The sequence below is a fragment of the Hippopotamus amphibius genome, chromosome 8 (genome assembly GCF_030028045.1).
Source record: "Hippopotamus amphibius kiboko isolate mHipAmp2 chromosome 8, mHipAmp2.hap2, whole genome shotgun sequence".
Lineage (NCBI taxonomy): Eukaryota > Metazoa > Chordata > Mammalia > Artiodactyla > Hippopotamidae > Hippopotamus > Hippopotamus amphibius.
The window spans coordinates 2,132,380-2,149,803 of NC_080193.1; the positions used below are offsets into that span (position 1 = coordinate 2,132,380).

At 45.2% G+C, this 17,424-nt stretch overlaps 1 protein-coding gene across 12 annotated transcripts in view; it reads right to left on the minus strand.

Annotated features, from left to right (window-relative positions):
- The window catches only part of SPECC1L (sperm antigen with calponin homology and coiled-coil domains 1 like), a 117,510-nt gene that overhangs the window by 28,763 nt on the left and 71,323 nt on the right, over nucleotides 1-17,424 (minus strand). For 10 of the 12 annotated variants that reach the window (XM_057744044.1, XM_057744042.1, XM_057744041.1 and 7 more), the window contains 3 exons: nucleotides 12,069-12,152; nucleotides 7,011-7,167; nucleotides 4,458-4,560 (listed from right to left, as the gene is read on the minus strand). In XM_057744044.1, the coding sequence (XP_057600027.1) occupies nucleotides 4,458-4,560; nucleotides 7,011-7,167; nucleotides 12,069-12,152 (344 nt within the window). Of the gene's footprint in view, nucleotides 1-4,457; nucleotides 4,561-7,010; nucleotides 7,168-12,068; nucleotides 12,153-17,424 lie in introns of those variants that run through there. The other 2 variants (XM_057744040.1, XR_009055002.1) reach the window with 2 other exon arrangements.

A 17,424-nucleotide genomic window follows, 5' to 3' on the forward strand; every position in this document is an offset into this window, starting at 1 on the left:
CAAGCAGCGCCCACAGCAGCATCACACGTAACAGCCACAACAACCAGACGCTGTCAGCAGACGACGGGACGACGACAGGTGGTCCATACAGTGGACGACTGTTCCGTCATAAAAGGAGTGATGCGTGGAGAGCACGCTACAACACGGGCGAACCGTGAAAACATGACGCTCAATGGAAGAAGCGGCCGCAGAGGACCACATGCTACATAACTCCAGTGCCAGGAAACGTCCAGAACAGGCACGTCTGTGAAGATGGGAAGAAGATCCGTGGCTGCCTACAGCAAACGGGGAGTGACGGCTAACGGGTACAAGATCTCTTTTCAGACTGACGAAAATTCTCTAAAACTGACTGTGGTGATGGCGGCACAACTCTGTGAAGACACTAAAATGTGCATTTTTAAATGGGTGAACTGTTATCTTACGTGAAATACAGCTCAATAAAAGATGACATAAAGAAAAAAATGTAAGGGTTTGGGCAATACTGATTTATGCTAGAGATTTCGGTCCTCCATTGACCTGGGAGCCGCTGCACTGAAGTTCTTGCCACGGCAAAGCTGAGAGGATCAGTTTTACTCCCGCTTTCAGGTATGCAGGACTCAAGTCTTTTAAGATGGAGTTTCATGTCTGGCTTTGTTCACTTAGCATAATATTTTCAAGATTCATCCACATTGTAGCATGTATCAAAATTTTCAATCCATGAACAAAGAATCTTCCCATTTACTTGGATTTTAATTTCCTTCACAATGTTTTATAGTTTCCAGTGTACAAGCCTTGTGCCCCCTGGGTTAAATTTATTTCTAAGTATTTTACCCTTTTTTAAAAATTTTTTTATTTTTTGTTGGAGTATAGTTGATTAACAATGTTGTGTTAGTTTCAGGTGCACAGCAAAGTGACTCAGTTATACATATACACGTATGTATTCTTTTTCAAATTCTTTTCCCATTTAGGTTATTACAGAATATTGAACAGAGTTCCCTGTGCTATACAGTAGGCCCTTGTTGGTTACCTATTTTAAATATAGCAGTGTATACATGTCAATCCCAAACTCCCAGCCTATCCCTGCGCCCCCACCATTTCCCTCCCGGTAACCATAGCTTGTTCTCTAAGTCTGTGAGTCTGTTTCTGTTGTGTAATAAGTTCATTCGTATCTTGTTTTTAGAGTCTACATATAAGCGATACCATATGGTATTTGTCTTTCTCTGCCTTACTTCACTAACTGTGACAACCTCCAGGGCCATCCATGCTGCTGCACATGGCATTATTTCATTCCTTTTAATGGCTGACAATATATGCACCACATCTTTCTTACCCATCATCTGCTGATGGACACCCAGGTTGCCTCCCTGTCTCGGCTGCTGTAAACAGCGCTGCAGTGAACATGGGCACATATATCCTTTCAAACCATGTTTTTCTCCGGATATATTATTCTTCATGATGCTATTATAAATGGAAATGTTGTCTTAAGTTCATTTTGAGAGTTTTCATTGCTAGTATAGAGAAATGCAGGTGATGTTTATATTGACCTTATATCCTGTAACTCTGCTGGATTTGTTTATTAGCTTCAAAAGTTTTTATGTGAATTCTTGAAGATTTTCTAGACAGCAATCATGTCACCTGCAAATAGACATAGTTTTACTTCTTCCTTTTCAATGCCTTTTATTTCTTTCTCCTGCCCAGCTGCCCTAGCGAGAACTTCCAGTAAAATGCTGAATAGAAACGGTGAGAGTGGGCATCCTTTCCTGTTCCTGATCCTGGGAGGAAAGCACCTAGTCTTTTACCATTAAGTAAGTACGATGGTGGCTGTACGTTTTTATAGATACCCTTTATCAGGTTAAGAAAGTTCCCTTTTATTATGAATGGGTTTTGAATTTTGTCAAATACTTTTCCTGCATCCACTGAGATGACTTTGTGTTTTTTCCCCTTTATTCCACGACACGGTGTATTGCTTTGATTAATTTTCTTATGTTGAAAAACTTTGCATTCCTGGGATAAATCCAACTGGGTCATGGTGCACAATTCCTTTTATTTGCTCCTGGATTCTGTTTCTCAATATTTTATTGAGGATTTTTGCATAAGAAATATTGGTCTGTAGTTTTCACTTGTGATGTCTTTTTCTGGCTTTGTTATCAGGGTAATACTGGTCTTGCAGAACAAATTAGGAAATGTCCTCTATTCTATTTCTGGAAGAGCTTGAGAAAGACTGCTCTTTCTCAAGAGCAGTTAATTCTTGTTAATTCTTCTTTTAAACGTCTAGTAGAATTTACCAGTGAAGCCATCTGGCCCTGGGCTTTTCTTTGTTGAAAGTTTTAAAATTCTGTTTCTTTAGTTGCTATAGGTCTATTCAGATTTTCTTTCTTCTTGAGTCAATCTTTATAGTTTGTGTATTTTGAGGAAATTGTCAAATTCATTAGGTTAAACAATTTGTTGGTGTACTGTTCACAATTCCCTTTTAATCCTTTTCATTTCTATAAGGTCATTAGTAAAGTCTCCTCTTTTATTCCTGATTCTAGTAATTTTAGTCTCCTCTTCCCCCTCCTCCTTGGTCAATCTAGGTAAAGGTCTGTAGATTTCCTGATCTTTTCAAAGAATCAACTTCTGTGTCACTGATCTTCTCTACTGATTCTTCTATTTCCTTTATTTCTGCTCTAATCTTTATTATTTCCTTCCTCTGACTGCTTTAGGCTGAGTTTGTTCTTCTTTTTCTACTTTCTTCAGGTGGAAGGTTAGATCACTGATTTGAGATTTTTCTTCTTTTTAAAGGCAGTTGTTCACAGCTATAAAATTCCCTGAGAGCTATTTTTCAATGCCTCCCATAGTTATGTTGTGAATTTTCCTTCCTTTATTAATTTCTAATTTCATTCCACTGTGACCAGAAAAGATACTTTGTATAATTACAATTTTTAAAAATTTATCGAGATTGTTTAATTGCTCCACATATAGCCTATGCTGGATGTTGTACGTGCACCTGAGAAGAAGGTGTATTTTGCTGTGGTTGGATAGTGTTCAACAGATGTCTCACAGGTCTAATTAGTATATAGTTCATGTACACAGTATATGGTTCAAGTCTTGTACGTCCTTGCTAGGTTTTTCTATCTAGTTGTATCCCAATCATTTCCTTTTTTTTCTTTGCTAAGCAGTTACTTTATAAGTGTACAGCTCAGTGGCATTAAGTACATTCACACTGTTGTGCAACCATCACTGGCGTCCATTTCCAGAACTTTCTTCATTTTGCATAACTGAAACTCTGTACTCTTTATTTATTTTTAAAATTTTTATCTTCTTTTTTTTTTCACACTCTTTAAATAATAACTCCCCATTAGTAATTACGCCCTGCCCCCAGCCCCTGGCAATCACCATTCTACTTTTGGTCACTGCGAGTCTGACTACTCTAGTGACTTCACGTAAGTGGAATCATACAGTATCTATACTTCCACGTATGGCCTGTTTCATGTACCACAACGTCACGGACGCAACCTAAAGGACCATCGACAGAGGAACAGATAAAGAAGAAGTGGCACATACATGCAATGGGATACGACTCAGCCATAAAAAAGAATGAGATAATGCCAGGTGCAGCAACATGGATGGACACAGAGATGATCCTATGAAATGAAGTGAGCCAGACAAAGAAGTATCATATGATCCACTGATGTGTGGAATCAAAAATTAAAGTGATACAAATGAACTTATTTACAAAACAGAAACAGACTCACAGACAGAGAGAACAAACTTATTGTTACCAGAGGGTATAGTGGCGGGGGCGGGGGGGGGGGACAAATTAGGAGTTTGGGATTAGCAGATATATGCTAATATATACAGAACAGATAAACACCATGGTCCTGGTAATGCTGCATAGCAAGGGGAACCATATTCAATGTCTTGTAGTAACCTACAATGGAAAACAATCTGAAAAAGAATATATATATATATATATGTATAACTGAATCACTCTGCTGTGCACTTGAAACTAACACATCATAAATTAACTATACTTCAATTTTTTAAAAAAGGTTAATAATAATAAAAAGAGAGAGAGAGACAGGGCAAGAAAGGATAGGCTACAAAATAGGCCAGATGTGACATGACAAGGGCATGAAGACAGCACAGTGGGAAGGGAAAAATGCTAAGAGAAACAACTTAGCCACATGAAAACTTTAAACACGATAAGTAAAATGCTAATTTAAAGCAAAATGAATATATTTTCACTCTTAGTCCGGATGGCCTCCACAGAAGCATTCACCTGGGACTGAAATGAGAAAGCACGACCACAGCGGACCAAGAGCACCGTGGAGGTCGGCTGCTCCGGAAAGGTAAGACACTTACTTCACCAAGGGCCAGCCCGCGGCGTCCGGGGTCGCTGCAGAACCCGTGTGGGAGCCGTCACGGCTCGGGGGGGCCACACGGTCAGCGCCTGGCGCGGCAGCCGCTCCGCCGGGGCAGCAGCAGCACGGGCTTACCTGATAGCCTTCGGTCTTCTCCTGACACCACTTCAGCAAGGCGTTCCTCTTGGACCCTCCGTACTCTCTCGCCAGTGCCGAGAGAGGGTCCTTCCTTTCTTCCCTGATGAGTGAAAATAAGGAACCCACGTTGAAATATCTCCTATCTGAGGACGCCTCTAAACCAGAAACCCAACACACAGAACATCTGAAGAGAACAAACGCACCCTTGGAGGCATCCGGCGGCAAGACGGATCCTCACGTGCCGGCGTGTGCCTGTCAGTTTTTACGGGCCCCACAGACACACCACTGTCGGGGTTCTGCCACGTGCGGGGGGGGCGCTGCTCATCCCCCACAGGGCACGGGCAGAGATTCAGCACGGAGCGTGCTCACGCGTCGCAGGACGCTCGCGGGGCGCGACGGCACCGGCCAGCCTCCTGAAAGCCCACCCAGCTGCTTCCTCGTGCCTCATCCTTCCCGATCTTTAGCTGTTAGTTTTATCTGACTCATGTTTCCAAACATTTATGTCCTCAATCATTTCATCTTCTTTTTAAATCACTGGTTGTAATTACAGAGGACAAGGTTAGGCCAGGTGAGGGATGACAAGGCACATCTCCTGCCTTCAAGGTGCTTACAATTGGGGGAAGCAGATAAGACGAAAGATGGCAATAAACATTAAAACATCCATAAAACGTCTCAAATGTTTTTACTGCTAAGTTGGAGACTCTTTATGGACTATAAGTAATTAGCATTTTCCCTTGCATAGAAAATGGGATTTTTGGTAAACTCACTCCCTCATTCAACACTCCTTACGAAGCACTGCTGTCACAGGCGTGTGCACGTACTGGGCGCGGGCGGTGAGCAACGCAGGGTCCCTGCCCCGCAAGGAGCTTCAGGGTTTACGACGGGACAGACACACTACAGAAGCTTGGGGGAGGGGAATCAATGGCTATACATCACTCGTTTCTTAAAATTCTATGCAGGGTACTTTAGGGCACTGCCAACTGCCTTGGAGGCAGAATAAATATCCTGCCCCAGACCAGACACTGAATCAAGAAAGATTCTGTGATCACCCCGGCAAGGGAGCAGGGAAGCGTACAACCCTACCCCTCCAGTGCCCGATCCCTCCTCCCAGGAACTACTCTAGACGCAGAACAGAACACCAGGGAGCACTGGAGAGAGGGTGCTCTGTAACACGACTTGCTCCTCGACGAGCAGCAGACCCTTAAAAGCCGGGTCTAATTTTTAGCGATGACTGTACACGTGAAGTGGAGATTCTAGCCCCACGACCGGTACACTTAACAGCCCAGGGACCCTCCTAGAGTTACGATGTCACAACCGGATCGGTATGATTCTGTCCACATTCACCCTGCAAAGTATGGCAGGAAATCAAAGAGCACACAAAGCTTTTCCAACTGAGAGGTGGGAATAGCACCAATTTTAATTTACTCTTGAACCAAAAGTAAAATATGAGAATATGTCAACTTGCAGTCAGCCTGCTGTCGTGAAGGAATATCCGTTTATGTTCCCGTGCCAGCCCACCAGATTCCTACTCTGGTTTAAAGGGTTCAGAGGAGTTTGTTTTAACACCACTGCACCACTGAACACAGGAAACGAGAGTGAATATAAAGGTGACATGTGTGAATGAAAACAAAAGGGCAAGCCAAAAACCAAAGAACGAAAAGCCTCTATCACGCTCACACAGGCCGTATTGTTACAGAAACAGCTTAAAAAGCATCAAAGGCAAGTGAAGTCTATGGACACAATCAGAAGCTGCAGAAAAGGGCCTCCTAGAGCGGAGGGTGGTCTCCTGTAGCGTCTTCACTGTAAGATAAGGAAGCTAAGCGCGGGAGATGCCTTGTGGAGGCTCACAGCTTCTGCGTAGGGGGCCAGGAAGAGTGGAAACCTGCCCACCTGCATGGACAGTGTGAGCCACGCTCTTCACTGCGCCTGACCCGCCCAACCCCCACTGCACACGGGGCCCCTCTTCTAAGAGATCCGTCCCCAAGAGGCAGGGTTTTAAAAGTAAGTATATAATTTGAGTTTGAGAGACCAAATATTCCACTTTTACTCAAACCTGTAAGTCAATATACAGTAAAGTCCTGAAAGCCACTCCCATCCCTCCTTCAGTTTGTGTTCAGCCTTCCTGCACACTTACTGGAGTCACTGACCCTGCCAGTAACACCCACCACCCTCAAGGCTGCGCTGGAGTTCCCCTCTTCCAGCCTGCCCAACACTCCACCCACAGCCTGTATTCGAGTTTCACTAAACTTACTTTTGTACTCAGCTGTTCTCTACTTGAAAAAACCAAAACCAAAAAAACCGCACAAAAAACAAAAACAAAAACACCAGCTGCTTGGGGAAAATAATTATCTCTTTCACTTTGTTTTACTTTTTTACTTTTATATCATCTTTCCCGATTATGGGCATGAAAGACAATCAAGAAACACTTAATAACACACAAAGAAAGAAAATATATCAGTGCTCGAATGCCATTATTTTATAACCTGATCATTTACTTCAAAAGGCCAGGAACGGCAGGCATGAAATGCGCCAATACTAAGTGTCCTCTACCTTATCCGGCTTCGGGTGGTGGGGGTCACGGAGGCTGTGGGGGAGGAGGACAGGGACAGCTGTGGCGACGTGGCACCCATGGCCATGAGCGAGGCAGGGGACGCACCCTCGGGTGCGGAGACGTCTCGCTTCATCTCTTCGCTGCTTCGTCTGGACACTGAGTGTGAGAAACAGCCATTATGAATTTATAGCAAAACATTTTAAACTGAGTTCTTGAGACATCTTCAGCAGGTCCTCAAAAAGAGCAGAAATTACCATACGGGAGGAAAAACTAAACATTTTCTTTATCCAACCGACAACTTGAAAGTTTTTTTTTTTTTCATTTAAAAAAAACTATAAAAAGACACTGGAACTCACCAAAAAAGACACCCCACATCCAGAGACAAAGGAGAAGCCACAATGAGACGGTAGGAGGGGCGCAATTGGGTTAAAATCAAATCCCGTAAGTGCTGGGTGGGTGACTCACAAACTGGAGAACAGTTATACAGCAGAAGTCCACCCACTAAAGGGAGGATTCTGAGCCCCACGTCAGGCTTCCCAACCTGGGAGTCCAGCAACGGGAGGAGAAATCCCCAGAGAATCAGACTCTGAGAGCCAGTGGGATTTGATTGCAGGACCTCCACAGGACTGGGGGAAACAGAGACTCCACTCTCGGAGGGCACACAAAAAAGGGTGCTCACCAGGACCCAGAGGGAAGGAGCAGTGACCCCATAGCAGACTGAACCAGACCTACCTGCTAGTGTTGGGGGGTTGCCTGCAGAGGTGGGGGGTGGCTGTGGTTCACCGAGGAGACAGGGACACTGGCAGCAGCGGTCCTGGGAAGTGCTCATTGGCGTGAGCCCTCCCAGAGCCTATAAGCTCCAGTGCTGTGTCGCCTCAGGCCAAACAACCAACAAGGTGGGAACACAGCCCCATCCATTAGCAGACAAGCAGATTAAAGTTTTACTGAGCTCTGCCCAACCAGCCCTACCCACCATCAGTCCCTCCCATCAGGAAGCACCCACGAGCCTCCTAGATAGCTTCCTCCACAAGAGGGCAGACAGCACTATCAAGCAGTATCAGCAGTATTTCATCTTGTGGAACTGAAAACCACAGCCACAGAAAGATAGAGAAAATGAAAAAGCAGGACTTTGTACCAGATGAAGGGACAGGATAAAACGCCAGAAAAACAACTAAATGAAGAGGAGATAGGCAACCTTCCAGAAAAAGAATTCAGAATGATGATGGTGAAGATGATCCAGGACTTTGAAAAAAGACCGGATGCAAAGATCGAAAAGTTTACCTAGAAGAATTAAAGAACAAACAAACAAGAGATATGCAACACAATAACTGAAATGAAAAATACACTAGAAGGAACCAATAGCAGATTAACTGAGGCAGAAGGGCGAATAAGTGACCTGGAAGACAGAATGGTGATCATCACTGATGCGGAAAAGAATAAAGAAAAAAGAATGAAGACAGCCTAAGAGACCTCTGGGACAATGTTAAACGCACCAACATTCGCATTATAGGGGTCCCAGAAGGAGAAGAGAGAGAGAAAGGACCTGAGAAAATACTGGAAGAGATTATAGTTGAAAACTTCCCTAACATGGGAAAGGAAATAGCTACCCAGGTCCAGGAAGCGCAGAGAGTCCCAGGCAGGATAAACCCAAGGAGAAACACGCCAAGACATATAGTAGTCAAACTGACAAAAATTAAAGACAGAGAAAAGTTATTAAAAGCAACAAGGGAAAACAACAAATAACATACAAGGGAACTCCAATAAGGTTAACAGCTGATTTCTCAGCAGAAACTCTGCAAGCCAGAAGGGAGTGGCACGATGTATTTCAAGTGATGACAGGGAAGACCCTACAACCAAGAATACTCTACCCAGCAAGGATCTCATTCAGATTCGACGGAGAAATCAAAAGCTTTACAGACAAGCAACAGCTAAGAGAATTCAGCACCACCAAACAGCCCTACAACAAATGCTAAAGGAACTTCTCTAAGTGGGAAACATAAGAGAAGAAAAGGACCTACAAAAACAAAAACAAAACAATTAAGAAAATGGTAACAGGAACATACATATCGATAACTACCTTGAATGTAAATGGACTAAACGCACCAACCAAAAGACACAGACTGGCTGAATGGATACAAAAACAGGACGCATATATATGCTGTCTCCAAAAGACCCACTTCAGACCTAGGGACACATACAGACTGAAAGGGAGGCGATGGAAAAATGGAAATCAAAAGAAAGCTGGAGTAGCAATAGTTATATCAGATAAAATAGACTTTAAAATAAAAAATGTTACAAGAGACAAGAAAGGACATTACATAAAGATCAAGGGATCAATTCAAGAAGAGGAGATAATTATAAATATATATACACCCAATATAGGAGCTCTTCAATACACAAGGCAAATGCTAACAACTATGAAAGAGGAAATCGACAGTAACAGAATCATAGTGGGGGACTTTAACACCCCACTTACACCAGTGGACAGATCATCCACACAGAAAATTAATAGGGAAACACAAGCTTTAAATGACACAATAAATCAGCTTGATTTAATAGATATCTATAGGACATTACATCCAAAAACAGCAGATTACATGTTCTTCTCAAGTGCACATGGAACATTCTCCAGGATAGATCACATTTTGGGTCATAAATCAAGCCTTGGTAAATTCAAGAAAATTGAAATTGTATCAAGCATCTTTTCCGACCACAACGCTATGAGATTAGAAATCAATTACTGGAAAAAAAAACTGTAAAAAACACAAACACATGGAGGCTAAACAATACGCTACTAAATAACCAAGAGATCACTGAAGAAATCAAAGAGGAAATCAAAAAATACCTAGAGACAAATGACAATGAAAACACAACGATCCAAAACCTATGGGATGCAGCAAAGGCAGTTCTTAGAGGGAAGTTTACAGCGATACAATCCTACCTCAAGAAACAAGAAAAATCCCAAATAAACAATCTAACCTTACACCTAAAGAAACCAGAGAAAGAAAAGCAAACAAAACCCAAAGTTAGTAGACAAACTGGGACATTTGTAGAGACATGGATGGACCTAGAGACTGCCATACAGAGTGAAATGAGCCAGAATGAGAAAAACAAATATATTAACACATATATGTGGACTATAGAAAAACGGTACAAATCAACCAGTTTGCAAGGCATAAACAGAGACACAGATGTAGAGAACAAAACATATGGACACCAAGTGGGGAAAGCAGGGAGGGCTGGGGGAGAATGAACTGGGAGATTGGGATACCAAATTGTACACTCTAAATATATGCTGTTTATTATCTGTTAAAAAATAAATAAATAAATAAATAAATAAATAAATAAATAAATAAATAAATAAAAAAATTAAAATTAAAAAATAAAAAAAACTATAAAAACGGTACAGTTGTTGAAATATGCACAGAAGTCCACAATCCCTGAAGGCAAGGAGTATGTATCATCCACCCCTTAACACTCATGGCACCCACCTGGCCCACAGTGAGTTCCCCGCAAACCTGTGTTCAACCACAGACATAACCAAAACCAAAGGCTAACGAAAGTGACACTCACTCTCAACGAAAATCAACACAACCCTTCTGAACTTGGCCAAAAACACAGCTGCAGAGACAGAAAGGAAAGATACTTTGTTATAGGCCCACACTTAATTCTGGGTCAAGCCACGTTTTAAAAAACATGAATTGACAAAACAGAAAAGCAAAAGGTGCCGTGTCCAGCCAGCTACTGAGAGAGAACGATCAGGGAAGTCCTGCTCTGAAGGAGCCGGGCGCGGCGCCCTGCAGGAGTCCCGGAAGGGACCTGGGAGGCGGAAGCCCAGCAGGGGCTCACGCGCAGGGCTGGGCGCAGCGAGGTGGGAGGCGGGCGGTAAGGCTCCTGGCCTCAGACAGCTTCGCTCACCTCAGGAGGTGCTGGTCGTGTGGGAGGGCTGCCGCTCCACCCTGGGCTGGCTGCAGTGCCATCGTGCCCAACGCCAGCAACCTCCCCGGACGACTGCAACCGCCCCCTTTCACTGGCGGCCATTCTCCTGATGATTTCGGACAGCCGCAAGCCGACTGCAACTGCATCAGCGAAGCAGAGTCTTTAAAGACCCAGAGGAGACACGCTTTCTCCTTTTACAAGATCTTACTAGAACGATGCACTTGCAGATATGACCTAATTTTACAATTATTCTGCCTTTTTGTTTCAATGTCAGACCTCTGTATGCCTTAAATCAGTAGTTTCTTTTAAGTGGTGTGCTAGGTAATTGATGAGAACACCTTTCATAATTTTATATAAAACAGGAAACAGACTGAGAAAGAATCGGAAGAACTCTGTTACAGGAAAAGGCTCTGGATCTGAGCTTTGGGGGTAGTGACTTTGGCTGGACTTGCCACTGATTTGAAGACCAGCTAAGACATACAAAAACTGTACTACCTTAAATCTACAGCCAAGTGGGGTGTTAACCACAGGAGGCAGGGTTACAGGAATCTCTCCTTTCCTGGCCCAGTTTCTAGTTGAGCTATTAAGGGTTAAAAAAAAAAAAAAAAGGCCATAGGGGAAAATAATATGAACAGTGATAAACTGAAGAGTTAGCTCTAGGAGACCAACAAAGTAAGCCCACCAAATTCATCATTGCAAAATGGCTTTATCACACTGGAAAAATCTGGCTTCCAGAGAATTTTTGGTGTGCTATGAAATTATCCTTCAGAAATAGTCATGACACATCTTGGAATAAATATTGTAACCTTTCACAACTACAGACTTTGTATGAAGCTGTATTTTCAGTATACCTTCTAACCTAGTCTAGGTACTTAACGAACACATTAAGTGAATGGAACTATGTAGCTCTTATTTTTTATTTCTGAAATCAGTGCCAAGAAATGTGACTTCTATGAAATCTGTAAGATAGAACAGGGGAAATTCAGACTGAAAAACAATCAATCAAAGAGCAAAAGAGGCTAGTAAAGTTAAATAAGCCCAAAGAGAAAGTACCTAGTACCATCACTAAAACTTCTGGAAAAATCTTTTGAAAGGAAATTTCAGATAAAAAGTATTACCTGAGATGGTCTTGGCATTTTCCATGGCAGGTACTCTTGGCAGAGAAGCAGGTCGGCTGGTCGAAGATGTTCTTAGTAGATGCTCTGCACAGAGTGGAACATGTCATAGTAAAGAGACCTGACCCTGAACGTCAAGAGGCAAAAGTAGCAGGAAGGTGAATTTTCTCCCTTCACCCCGAGGCTCATCGCTCCTTCCCGTCCAGGGCACCTCAACAGCTCCCCACAGAGTCCCTTATACAAGACAACTCCCGTAGACAAGGAACAAGGGAAAACATCTCATTCAACTTTTATTTCTAGGGATGAGACATTCAACATAGATGAATGCTTCTAAACCACAGACTGCTACTTACCTCTGATACAATTCAACCAAAATTCCTAGACCCCCGCTGCATCTAGGTCTAAAAGTACAAACTAAATCAAAGCCTTGCCCTGTGTGCCTATGGTCAGTCGGGGAGCCATACGTGTCTACAACCAGAGGCAGGTCAGGATGGAAACTGGAATAAGAGATGATAAAGCATTATCGAGCCACAGCGGGAGAAGCCACTCGCTCCGCCTTTGGGCAGCAGGCAGCCCTCAGCAGCACACCAACATCACGCCGTCCGTCAGACGGCTGGCTCACTGGTGGAGAACAGGGCTGGCGACAGCATTCAGCCAGGTGCTACTCAGAGCAGAAATGTAAGGACATTCAAGTTAGAGGACAGTAAGTCCCAGCGTGGCTGAACCGCGGGGCAGGTGGAGAACGGAGAGGGTGACAGGGGGAGCCTCACTGCCCGGCGTGTGGACTTTACTCTAAGGGCAGTGAGGACTCTCGGGAGGGACACGGGCAGACCCTGCCTCCCCGTCGAGGGCACAGCCCGCCTTCTCCTGTCCTCCCCCGCACGCTGAACACAGGCTGGGTCGGAGTCTCTGGAGCTCCGGGAGCCCTGGCACAGCGGTTCCCTCGGCCCCGCAGACTGGCCACCTTCACCAGCCTCTGGGCCGAGTCCAACACCCCTTCCTTGGCCCCTGCTCCCTGCAGTGGGTGCCCCAGACACAGGCCAGCATGTCTTTGACCTTGGTGATGAGCCAGGCGAGACTGTCATCAGGCCAGGATGACAAGCATAGGAAGGCCGGATGTGTTCTGTCTGGTCAGGTGTGTCAGGGACATGTGACGGGGCTGGCCCAAGCCAAGACTGTTAGTCTCGTCCAAGAGCAAACACACCTCGATGGGGAAAGGTGGGATCGACTGGACACCAGTCAAACGGCCCCATCAGTGCTTCTTTTTAAGAACTGACAATTTAAAAAGTACTTCCTCTCAAAATATCGTGATGTCAAAAGTAACACCTATGACAATCTCTCAAGGACAGCACATCTTTCATCCAAAACATGTCTTCTAAGCTGCGAGGAAGGTATGGTTGTGACACACAGCACTCCGGAGGGAGGCAGTGGGAAGGGTGACCCCGCGTCCTCTATGAAGACAGGACCCGCACAGCCCAGAGCCACTGCGCCCTTCGCATCCTGAACCAGCACAGGCACCGTGCAGCGCCCACCAGCAAGCATCAGTGAGAACTCTGACCCCTGTGGCAGCTGTGCTCGTCTCCAAAGGGACAGCATGTTATGCACAAGGACTGGCAGACAAAGCAAAGTTCGCAGAACATGGGAAGAAGAGGAAACAGAAGTCAACACTTTAAGTTCAGTCCAAATGTCCACTTTACAGTTATGAGACTGGTCATGTTCCTGAAGCCTTCGTCCCCCAGGGAACACAGCACATGAGGAGCGTGGAAACAGGTTACAGAGACACATGGGTGGGTGCCAGCTGAGGGCAAGCAAGAGGCACCCCACCTCCGTCTCTGCCACCAGGCACCCCGAAGGCGCACGGCCAAGGCACGGTGGACGGACCTGCCACTCCTGCCCACCTGGTGCAGCCTGTTTCTCACTGCACGTCTAGGGATCCAAGTCTGTCTCAACTCGGCAGACAGTCCCTGGCACAGGCCAACGCTGCCCTTCCGAGAAGGTGCAAAAAGGCACTGCTCAGAGATGCCGCTGTGGGCAGCGTGCTCACTGCTGCCCGCGGCACCCGCCACGGCACAAGGACATGCCCCACTGCTGCTGCAGCAAAGGCTGGATAACAGCTTCATGTCAAACTGCCGGCGAATCCCTCTTTGGGAAATGAGATTAGGGTGTCACAGTCGAACGTGGCAGGCAGGAGACAGCTGACGGTAGAGTAATCGGGTCTACTCTACTGCCATATGGAGCTATTCTTGTCTCTAATCCATTCATTAAACAAAAACCACTTGGGTGGCCTCGACTTGCCAGGCACCGGTGTGACGCGAAGGTCAGAGAAAGGAGGAAAGGAGGCAGAAACTCGCCCACCTGGAACTGGGAGTCTATGGCGGAAGCCAGACATTTAAAAAATCACTGCGTGTGAGGCATGCAGGAAAGAAACGGTACAGGGGGCTCTGCGAACACAGCGGGGTATGTGACCTGCTCTTGAGGGCAGGTCTGGAAAGGCCTCCTCGGGAAACGACATCTCAGTTAAGACTAGGAGGATAATTAATAGCTTTCACACAGGCAGAGGAGAGTGTGTCCCCAGCAGAGTGTTCAGCAGACACCAGAGGAAGCCTAGTACAGCAGTGCTGCAAGGGCAGGGGAGGCTGGGAGGCCAAGAGTGCGGCCTCCACCTGCTTGGCAACGAGGAGCCAGTGACGGTATCTCAGATGGAGACATCCTTCCGGCTGCAGGGGGTGGGAGTGCGACAGTGCTGAAGGGTGATGAGTTATAGAGCAGAGAGCAGGACGGCCTGGACTCGGTACCAGGGGAGATGGGAGAAGTACATGGATTCAAGGGCTCTTTTTTTCTTTTTTTTAAATTTATTTATTTTTATTGGCTGCGTTGGTTCTTCCTTGGTGCACACGGGCTTTCTCTAATTGCAGCGAGCGGGGGCTACTCTTTGCTGTGGTGCACAGCTTCTCAGTGTGGTGGCCTCTCTTGTTGTGGAGCACGGGCTGTAGGTGTGCGGGCTTCAGTAGTTGTGGCTCGCAGGCTCTAGAGCACAGGCTCAGGCTCAGTAGTTGTGGCGCACGGCTTAGTTGCTCCATGGCATGTGGGATCTTCCCGGACCAGGTATCGAACCTGTGTCCCCTGCACTGGCAGGCGGATTCTTATCCAGGGAAGTCCCTCAGGGGCTCTTCAATAAGGCAGAATCAGCAGACTTGCTGACCACCTGGAAATGGAGGTGAGTGAAAGGAGGTTCCGTGTACAGAGATAAGAGAGGAAGAGGAGTCTGAGAGGGAGAGAGATGAGGACACATGGAATCTCAGGACCTGAGGAGATACCCAGGGAAAGGTGTGCACAGGCAGTCAGGGAACATACACAGTTTTGGAAAGTATCAGCACACAGCTGCTGAGACGAGAGTGAACTTGGTGACGTGGAAGTCATGGCGGCCCTGGTCGGAGCAATTTCACAAGAATGAGGTACAGGTGTGCTGAAGAGCAAGTGGGAGAGAGGAAGAAACGAGCTGTGCAAGGGAAGAGAAGGTGCAGCGCTGCAGGAGGTGGGGAGCCACGGAGATTTCTCCGCTTAACACAGGAGCGATGTGAGCTTTTCTAAGAGACGATGGTAGGGAGCCAGCAGAGAGGGCAAAGGTGAAGATACAGGAGATGGGACAACACGAGGCTAAGGCCACCCGTGACAGCCCAAGGGGGTGAGATCCGGCACTCAGATAAAGGCAGAAACCTACACAGAGACATTCTGTTCACTTCCGACAGAGAGGCAGCAATAATGTGACCAAACTGGGCCTGCAGCTTAGTTCTCTCACTTGAGAAATCATAAAAATAGACACAGGCAGGGACTTCCTAGGTGGCGCAGTGGTAAAGAATCCGCCTGCCAATGCAGGGGACACGGGTTCGAGCCCTGCCCTGAGAAGATTCCACATGCCATGGAGCAACTAAGCCTGTGTGCCACAACTATTGAGTCTGTCCTCTAGAGCCCATGAGCCACAACGACTGAGCCCATGCACCACAACGACTGAAGCCCACGCGCCTAGGGCCCGTGCTCCACAACAAGAGAAGCCACTACAATGAGGAGCCTGCGCACCACAACGAAGAGCAGCCCCCGCTCTCAGCAACTAGAGAAAGCCCGTATGCAGCAACGAAGACCCAGCACAGCCAATAAATTAAAAAAAAAAAAAAAAAGACACAGGCAGTTATCTCTTTATTCTTTCCCAAATCAAATTTATAGGCAAAATAGTGGGTTTAAAAATAGGAGCCTAGGGAATTCCCCAGCGGTCCAGTGGTCAGGGCTCTGTGTTTCTACCACAGGGGGCACGGGTTTGATCCCTGGTCGGGGAACTGAGATCCTGCAAGCCGTGTGGTGCAGCCAAAAGAAATAAAATAAAATAAAATAAAAAATAAAATAAATAAAATAAAATAAAATAAAATAAAATAAAATAAAATAAAATAAAATAAAATAAAATAAAAAAATAAAATAAATAAAATAAAATAAAATAAAATAAAATAAAATATTTTAAAAAGACTCTTAAAAAAATAAAAATAGGAACCTAAATACCCAACTTCTGTTCATAGAGTAGTTCCAAATGGAGCAAAGTTCCTGCTGAAAACAACAATAAATCTTGAAAAAATACAAACATCAACTACTTAAAGGCACTGAGGAGAAACTAAAAGCAGGCAGAACATGAAGGAAGTCTACACTTGGAAGGAACTAGCACTGGGTGAGTTTCCTAGTTTTATGGCTGTAGGTGTGAGTGCAGACCCCAGGTGAGACCATGTAGGGCAGCTAAAATTTGGTAGAAAACCCAGGGCCTCAGTGCCTCGAAGAAGCAGAGGAGATATCTCAGGACAACCAAAGCTACTGGAAAGCAAGGGAGTGGGGGTAATACCAGAAAGGAAAGAGTCCACATTCTGTATATAAACTCTGCCCAAATCCCACCGACCTCTGAAATCCACAAGCACTCAGATTCCAACCAGTGGAATTATGGAAAAATAACTGAACAGGTATTTCAACTGAAGGAAAGAGGTTAGAGTTTAAGGTGAGCCAAGTTAACTGCTTGCTAACAAAAACCAATTTTCTGCAGAGGAACAGGACAGAATTCAGAATCTCTACAATGTGCGGTTCACACTGCCCAGGATATAATCCAAAACTACTAGACCTACGAAGAAAAAGAAAAAAGTGAATCATACTCAAAAGAAATGGAACCCCACCTGAAGGTGACTTCTATGTTGGAAGTAGCAGAAAAGAATTTTAAAGCAGCTACTGCAAATTTGCTCAACATTATAAAGGAAAATATGTTCTCAACAAATGAACAAATAGGAAATCTCAGCTGAAACCGCTGAGAGAGTATAAGACACGCCCTCCCTGA